Source organism: Poecilia latipinna, unplaced genomic scaffold (assembly GCF_001443285.1).
Source record: "Poecilia latipinna isolate Pla-1442-1.1 unplaced genomic scaffold, P_latipinna-1.0 Scaffold7, whole genome shotgun sequence".
Taxonomy (NCBI): domain Eukaryota; kingdom Metazoa; phylum Chordata; class Actinopteri; order Cyprinodontiformes; family Poeciliidae; genus Poecilia; species Poecilia latipinna.
In genome coordinates, this window is record NW_015112623.1 from 452,371 (window position 1) to 461,464 (window position 9,094).

General features: G+C 39.1%; 1 protein-coding gene across 3 annotated transcripts in view; it reads right to left on the reverse strand.

Annotated features, from left to right (window-relative positions):
* herc2 (HECT and RLD domain containing E3 ubiquitin protein ligase 2) overlaps positions 1 to 9,094 on the reverse strand; it is an 84,710-nt gene that overhangs the window by 65,491 nt on the left and 10,125 nt on the right. For all 3 annotated transcript variants that reach the window (XM_015020838.1, XM_015020765.1, XM_015020906.1), the window contains exons 2-6: positions 8,077 to 8,185; positions 5,321 to 5,414; positions 5,090 to 5,221; positions 1,961 to 2,183; positions 187 to 287 (exon numbers count right to left, since the gene is read on the reverse strand). In XM_015020838.1, the coding sequence (XP_014876324.1) occupies positions 187 to 287; positions 1,961 to 2,183; positions 5,090 to 5,221; positions 5,321 to 5,414; positions 8,077 to 8,185 (659 nt within the window). The remainder of the gene's footprint in view (positions 1 to 186; positions 288 to 1,960; positions 2,184 to 5,089; positions 5,222 to 5,320; positions 5,415 to 8,076; positions 8,186 to 9,094) is intronic.

Below are 9,094 nucleotides of genomic sequence, written 5' to 3' on the forward strand. Positions count from 1 at the left end.
TAACATCTTATACTACAAAACACGGTGGACAACCGGTGGACCGACTCGACGACCCGACCACCGGGCTTAGCAAGTTTTTTGGGGGAAACCCTGTATATGCTCAGTGAAGCTTCTTCAACCTGGTGACAGGAGAAATGTTCCCCGCCACAGAAGAACGGAGCCCCGCCACCCCTGAGGCGTTCTTACCTGACCGCCACGCCCGGCGCAGGAAAGCGAAGGCGAAGGAGAGCGCCGCCCTGGAGCCGACTCGGGCCAGGCCTTCCACACCTTTACTGGCAGGACGAGGACTTGAATAAAGACAAGAAATGGGCAGACAAATTGACTCACCACAAACTGGGGAAAACATGATCTTTTACCGTATTCTGATTAAACCGTTTCAGCCTTTGGGTTCTTCAGGGGTATATTTATCAGTTTTATAGCACATCATAAAGACGGGGCGCTTATTAAGGTCACCTTTAAATAACAGCATGAGAAAGACGGGGGGTTGGTGGGAAACGGGACAAAAACTGTGGCTTTGCTCCATTACGAGGTTCAGAATTAGAGAAAGTGAAGGAAAGCAGAGTCGCTCTTCTATTAGTCTCAGGAACATTTTGTGTCACATGAGAAGTCACAAGAAAATACTTGGTTATTTTTCTTCAGTGTGACGGATTTAGTTTAGGAGTTCATGTATTGGCTTCTGTGTAGTAACCACATCTGTACCCGCTATTAAAAACAGACATTGATAAAGGCCCTTTCTACTTCATTTAAAATTGAGGTAAAATCTAAACATTTAGCGAAAATTCAGAAAGAAACAAAGCAGATTTAAACATTTAAAATTAGAAGCTTCCGCAAAGAGTGCACAGCAGTAAGCTGCAGCTCAACTCTGGGTCACTGCGTTGCATGGAAACTTACAGAACATGTAATGTGTCTTAGCGTGGAAATCCTGCATGTAACAACTGTAACAGAGAGGTTCCAGCCTGACCCCAGGTGTCGGCTTGTGCTTTGTTTTGTTTTTTTCTTTGCGTTTTAATGACTGCTATAAGATTCCCTAACAAACTTCAACTCCTTATGTCTGCTGATTTAGTGCGATGTGGGTTTGTGTTTTACACAGGCAGGTTTTAAAACCCAAGGCCAAATTTCTATGAGCACAGCTTGCAAAACCTTTGATCTGATGAATTTGGGTTTTAATAGGAAACTAGAGAATCTACTGGCTGCTGCAGCTTCTGGTCTGTCAGTGTGTCACTAGTCATTGCATCTAATGACATTCAACATAAAATGCTGAGTTTAAAAGCTAAGTAATGTGGACTAGTAACCCAGTTGAACCCTGTACATTACAAGCCTCATCAACAAGTCATATATATAAAAAAAGAGAGCACATATGCTAACATTAGCCCAGCACTTCACCAAACTTCCTAGTTTAAAATATGGACACCAGGAACAAGAAGTAAGCTTTTTGAAAAGACTGTAGCTTTGTGTGTTGCATTAAATATATAGTCAGAAACCAAAATGAAAGCTGCATGTTGTCAAAACACTGCAGTAGCTTTAGAGAAGAGCAGAAACTCCAGCAGGGACAAAATATCTCTCTGTCACAATAAATGAAAAGAGAGTTAAGTAAATTAAGAGCTAGGAGGTCAAAATGCTAATACAGAGCATGTAATATAGAAGCTCTAGTGCATGAGCCATTCATTTTAAATCAAACATCTGTACTCTATGTAGTCAGTGTTAACACCCTACAAGTAATGAATTAATATTCACAAATTCCTTCCATTATTTTTTCAGTTCTGGTCCAAACCATTTAGAAATTTGTTTTCCCCCCCAAACTCAATAAGAACCATAAATTATCCCAGTATGTCATGGGGATGGGAGCCGAGCTTCAGCAATGGACTACAGAAAAATAAACCTAAAATAAGCATAAAGTTTCTTTCATTCATCTAATCTATTTATTTGGCACCAGACATCCACAGGGCTTCATGAGGTGTACCTCTTATTGTCAGTAGCAGGCAGAGGCTGGCTAGGGGGCATCTTCCAGCGGACTTTGTACTTCTCCTCCATCATGCTGTGGCTAAGAGAGATGAGGTAGCGCTCCAGGATGACCAGCCGCTGGCGCAGGCGCTGGGCGGACAGGGTGCTTTTGGCCATCTGGGCCGAGAGCTTCTGCTGGTCTTCGACCAGAACCAGAAGACAGTCTTTGAGCTCCGTCTCATCTAAGCGCGCAAGAAAAGAAACATTAGAAAAGGAGAAAAAAAAAAAACCTCTAACAATAACACACCAACAGAATAATCAATGTTGCACTGTTGGGGTGTTTCAACAGAAACTTTTACACACCCACAGTGCAGCACAGGAAGATGAGATGCTCTAATATAGCATGGTTGAAATCTACTTAAGCCGTATGTAAGCCAGACTGACCTGAGGTCGCAAGAGACGCGCTAAAGTCATCTTAGTTCTGATGTCCGGACATGTAGCCAAACTATACTCTGACTTTAGCAGGTACAGCTACCTATGTCTTAGCCGAGTAAAGAGAGGACGAATGCAGCGGCTGGAAAACTACACACTCCACATGATCTTTTTCACATTATCACAAATATTAAGGAAGAACTTTTTTCACTTCTAATACTAATAACTGAGGTTTAGCATTGATCAATACTGATTCTCAATACAGGAAAAACTGGGCTGAATTGACTTCAAATGCTTCTTTTTTTAAATTAAATACAGACATAAATGTACTGAAATACACATTTATTTGATAACTCTGCACCGGTGCAGCACACATGTACACCAATGGCTTCGAAAGCTTGGTCAAATGTATAAACATGTAAATATGAACTTCAACAAACCTTCTTTCAAATGGTTCAGACGGTTTAGCAATTAGTAATTTTAAATATAGCATAAAATAAATAACAGAGCGTGATGTCGCTCACAGCTCAAAACATAGAACTAGACTGAATGGATCAGGTGCATCGTCACCGATAACGATAGAATTTTTGTCAATATCGGGACCGATACAGATATCAATATCAGACTGATGCATCTCTAACAACCATCAGATATTACTGAGACTATGTTACACTCAGACTACTTACTAATTAGGAGGCTAATGAAAGTAACTGGACACATTGGGTTTAATTTAAGGGTATCAGAGTGAAGAGGGGTGAATGCATCACACTTTTAGGAATCGTACTTTTAAAGAAAAAAAAATTGAAAATGGTGCGTTCCTGCTACTTTACAATTATGCACTACTTTGCATTGATCTGTCTGGCCTGTCATGATAACACATTGTACGATAAATTGTCCCAATAATTATTGCGATAAATGATAATATTGTCATTTTGAGACAATTTTCAAGTAATTATATTGTTAATGATAAAATAAAGCAACTTTGCCATCTTAAAGACCAATAAACTTTAGTTTTCTGCAGAATCCTCCACACTGGAATAAGCAGATATTTTAAATATCCAAGATAAAACCCAACAACCAAAACCATAAATTAAATAGATTATAATGTCTGTAAACAAAATTGAATCAGAACAGAAATTATTGAACTCATTCATTTATCATGTGATTAATTGATTCATTGCTTATTGCGACAGGCTTCGGTCGAACAAATAAAATCCCAACAAAACACACGCTGTAACTGGACAAAATGTTAAAGTTCAATCAGCGTGAATACTTTCAGAAGGCACTGTATGTCCTTTCCGTGGATTTGGAACGATGCTGCCCGTCGCTGATCTGATTTCAATACGAGGGGCTTAGATGTGAGCCGCATCTGCTGACACAAACATGTTTCACATATCTGAGCACACAATGGGAGAGCAGGAAGTGTGCCGTTTGAACTACAGGCATCGATAACGGAGCGCTGACGGATCTGGTTACACTCGCTTCAATATCAGACTTGGGCGCAGTCAATAAAATGACAGAGACAAACAGCCATAAGGCTGCTAATAAACCACGCGCTCTCTGGGTAGGCAGGCAAGGCCGTCTGTGCCCCACAGCAACGGTTATCTCCTCTATCCAAAACACCGTCCCACCCAGTTCCTCGAATAAACACACACTCCCCCCCTCACCCCTCCCCATCTGGAGTCTGCCGTAGGGCCCGCTAAGACTACGCTCTGCAGGGTAAAAATAACCACTCGGAACAGCAGAGTGCAAGTTGTCATTTTAGAGTTTCTACGAGCGACGCTCCAGCACAACACGCTCACATGCAAAGTCAGATGAACAGAGAGTGTGTTGAAACGGCCAGCACGCTCTGGATGCAGTCGACATTTAGGTGTTGTGAAACGAGTCGTGGTCAGCAAGGTATCCGTTACCCCACTCAGAATCAGGAAGGCGTAAAAACAATGAGATGCTCAGCAGGGAAACGGGACCAATTGGAAATAGCAGTCACCATCATCATCATCATCATCATCTAACTCCAGGGTTTGCTCTAGATCACATGTCAAACTCGAGGCCCATGAGCCAAATCTGGCCCGCCATAGCTTTTTACGTGGCCCTCTAGATTCTTGACTAAACACCAAGCATTCTTAAATATTATGTTATCAATCAAATCAATGCAGTTTTTATCCGTTTACTGCCAAATTACATCAATCAGTCTATCCAGTTTATTGAGAATTATCATGGAAATTCATCAACAAATCCCCACACTATTTTGTGCTAATGCATAATTGGCAGTTTGTTGCAGATTTTTCTCAAAAATTGTCAAACACTTTACTTGTACCAATCAAGATTTGGGCCAAAGCGAAAATGAGCTGGACATCCCAAACCACCACAGCAAAACAAAAGCCACCAATACAGCCTGCATTTGTGAAACGAGTTTAAATATCATGAAATGTTCAAATTTACTTTGTTCTGAAAAAAAAAAAGAAACACCGCCAGCTCCTGCCTGTTTGGCTGCGATGCTGGTTAAGGCGCGCTGCGCCAGTTTCAGGAGAGAAATAAAATTAGACGAGAGTCTGAAGTAGAGGGAGGGAAAAGAAGAAGGGAAGGCAACCTCAGGAAGGACAAGTAGGATGCATTTTTAGATCAAGCCAATCAGCAGCGTCATATCACACCCACCAATCAGTTTTTAGAAAATCCTAGAGGAAACGCCAAAAGAAAAAAAGAAAAAACTTTTTACCTGGCTGCCGCCCCCAATCCCAGGTCTCGATGATGGAGTGATGAGCGGACGTCGGCGTCTCCTCATCTTCTTTCTTCTCTTTATCGCCGGGCTCGTCCTTCTTCTGACCGCCAAAACAATCAGTGCAATCTTCTAGAATATCCAAAAATATTGACAATCATAAGAAACGAACGCAGATGGCATGTATACGCAAGCATGAGTCAATCTGACCTTAATGTGACGGAGCAGTACCTGTGTGAGCCGATTCTTCCCCGTTGAAAGTTATTTCTTCATCTTTCACCATCTCATTCCACATCTCACTCAGTCCTTCAGCGGAGAAAGCCCGCTACCAAAGGAGGAGAGGCAATACAAAAATTTTAAAATGTATTAAATATTAAAAAAATAATAAACGCTATATAAATAGGCCTGCCACGCAAACAAATGTTCCTGGACGATAAATTGATACAGCAATTATTGCGATAAAGTATAATATTGTCGTTTGGAGACCGTTTACTATCAATATACTTTTAATGGCATAATAAAGCAGGTTCATCCTCTCAAAGGACAATAAACTTTAATTTTGTAAGAAACACGCCACACTGGAACTTGAAGATATTTTAAATATCCAAAATAAAACACAACAACCAAAAATAATAAATATAAACTACAGAGAATTAAAGCAATAAATAAAATGGATTAAGATGATTCTGTAAATTATATTGCCCTTGAAAAGATATTAATCATCAGAATGGACATTATCAAGTTCATTTGAATTGATGACGCGGTTAATTGATTGCTTACTCTGACAGGCTTAATTATAAATTACTTAATTTACTGCCAACTTTAAAACTGTCATATTTATATCACAATTAGGATTTCTTGACGTTACAACGCAACGACTGGAGATTAACCGAGAAACGGGACGGTGTCTGGAATCGGATGATTTTTATCCGTTTGGTCCCAACTGGTGAGAAACCAGGCAGAAACGTTGAAATTATATAAAAGTTTCATGGCCAACAGTTTATCCTGACAAGTCGGTGAGAGAGAGCAAGACTTTTCATAGGTAACAGAAAGGCTGAATGCATTACAGAAAGATTTCTGTACTTTATTGCATTTAGTTCTTAAGCTGCACGTTAGCATTACAAAAGTCGTCGATATTTTGGAAATCTCAATTAACGTGAGGATCTACATTTTCCATCTTTTGAAATGGCTTCAAGTCACGACTCTGAACTTATGTTAAATATTAAAACTGCGTGTCAAAGCTGGTATTGCTACACAAACACTAAGGCTGATTCTGTCCCAAAGGCAAATAATGACAGTGAGTTGAAATGTAAATATTACTGGAAAATATTTAAGACAAATAAAACTGAACTACAGTAATTATTGGCAGCTCAAACCTTTAAAACTACAGAAATCAGAAACTGACTACAATCTTCTGATTGGTGCGACTCAGAAACTGGCACCTAAAATAAAACATATTCAATGTTTTATTTAAACAAAAGAAAACAACTTATTCTGCAATACTCAAAATTTCAACAGTCTTAAAATGTAGTCACCTTTTGTTTCTTTTGCAAAAGGATTAAATACATTCATATAGTCTTTCTAAGTGAAGGGAACACAATGTTACCTCGCTCTAACATTCAACCAAGTGGACAAACAGCTTTGGAGAGTTTAAGAAATCCCGTCTGACATTTGGACTCCGGTACTCAATTGGTCTCTGCATGAGCTGTCAGAGTCAGCGCTACATTTGACTGACAGCCAAAGTCAAAAAATGTCAACATTCAACTAGACAAATTCCCAAAACTTGTCTGTATAGCGAAGACGGCCCTGAAGAAAAGAAAACGCATCGTCCTTCCAACCGTTTTATTCAAAAGTGAAATCCGCACTTATTGGTCACTCTGGTTAAAAAACAAATGAGCAAAACTGCTTCAAACGAATCTCACTTTTTATTATGATGACAGACAGAAAAGCAAAGCTTTATTAAATCGGTAGAGAAATTTTTTTTTTTTTTTAAATCCATCATGTAAAAAAATTGTTTTGAGAAAAATCTCTAGTAGCACTTTTGCTATGAACCTTACAAATTTGATGATTATGGCTTACAAATAAAACCCAAAATTCAGATTGTACCTAAAATTTAATATGTGAAAATTAATTATAAGAAACTTATTGTGCAACACCCTAATCAATTAGAGTAAGAGCTTCAGACAGCATGGCAACAAGTCATTTGATGACAGATAATTAAATCTGTCACATTAAGTTTTACTGGACGATAAATTGTCCCAGAAATTACTGTGATATTATCGTTTACCGTTTATTATGCGATAAACAATAATATTGTTGCTTTGAGACCGTTTTCTAGCGATGTAATGGCACAGTAAAACAAAGTTCAGCTTCTCAAAGACTAATGAACTTTGATTTTGTAAAGAACATTTCACACTAGAAGTGGAAGATATTTGAAATATCCAAAACACAACAACCAAAAACAATAAATAAAAACACACACAACCAAAACCATCAATAAAATGATTATAAAGTCTCTGCAAACAAAATTGCCCTTCAAAGAACATATTAAGCTCATTTCAATTTATCATGTCACTAATCGATTCACAGGCTTACACAAAATATTGCTTACATGAAGCTTATCTCTACGCTGGAACATTTTACTTCAAAAGGTTGTGATTTATTCAATGTTTCACCATCAGATTATGTTGCTGGAATAAAATCAGAATTTAATTCAATGTTTCTTCCCCCCTCAAATCTTAACCCGGAATACCAGTAAAACCATCAGGCCAGGAGCGCGCTGCTGCAGGAGCTAATCAATCACATGTTGTTTATGTAATAATTAATTCATTCTGGACATCATCCACTGATTATTTATCAGAATAATGAGATTTAAGGGAAACGAACGTGGTCATTTTAAAGATGGCACAGCGCAGCCAGGGGCTGATAAAGACACTCAAGACGAGTCCGGCCATCTGTGCGATCAGCACCTCGCCACAGTTACGTACCTGCAAGTCTATCTTCAGCCATTTGTCATGAAATCTCAGCTGGGCGTCCAGGGTGAAAGACGGAGAAGGCATCTTCCCCTCTTCTCTCCTGGCTGCAAACGCAGCCAACCTGCAACATGCGAAGAGCTCCGTTACACATGAAACATATTAATGCTATATTTCAGACACATGCTTATTCCACTCTCTTCACTTTGGGAATCTACGCTTCCTCAAAGTATGAGGCGTCCTCTGAACAACAACAGACGTTTGGACAACATCAGCCTGAAATATTCAGATGTAGCTAAGCAGCTTACTGATGAAGTCTGCTGGTGGGAAAGCAGTGACTTCTGGCTTTAACACTGGTAACACTAATAATTTTGGACAGAAGGACAAAGAGGACACAACACCTTAATCATCAGGAGGATGACGCAGAGAGGACTGCCAGTTTTCAAAGGAAGGCGAAGAAGTTTGATCTCAATAAAAATATATTAAAGGACGTTTCATCAAGAGATTCCTCGCAGACAACTAGGAATCAGAAACTGACTGTTCGTGACGAACTGATGTTCATTGGTTCGCCACGAATCGTTTCAATACGCTACGTGGTGTGTCACTTCACAGTTGCCATGGAGACCTTTATACGCACTTTGACACATGCCAATTTAAAAGTAAATTTCTATCATCTCCTCTAGTATATCGCTAGGGAAATGTCACAGTATGCAGTTCCAGCAAGTCTGGAGGTCCATTCTGGTTGGATCAGAGGTCATGAGGGTCAAATTGGGGAACAGAGAGAGAACCCAAAAAGAAAAACAAATAGAAAAGAAAAGTGCGTATAATTTGAAGGTTTTAAGAATATATTACATGTAAAATTTAATTAGATTTAAAAAAAAAGGGCCATACCTTTGTGATTCATTTATACACAAATAAACCTAAACTAAAAAACACAGGTTTGCATATGTATGAACAAATCAATTGTTGTTGTTTTTTTTGGCTCTAGTGGCCTTTATTTGAAACAGACAGGATAGTAGGAAATGAGAGAGAG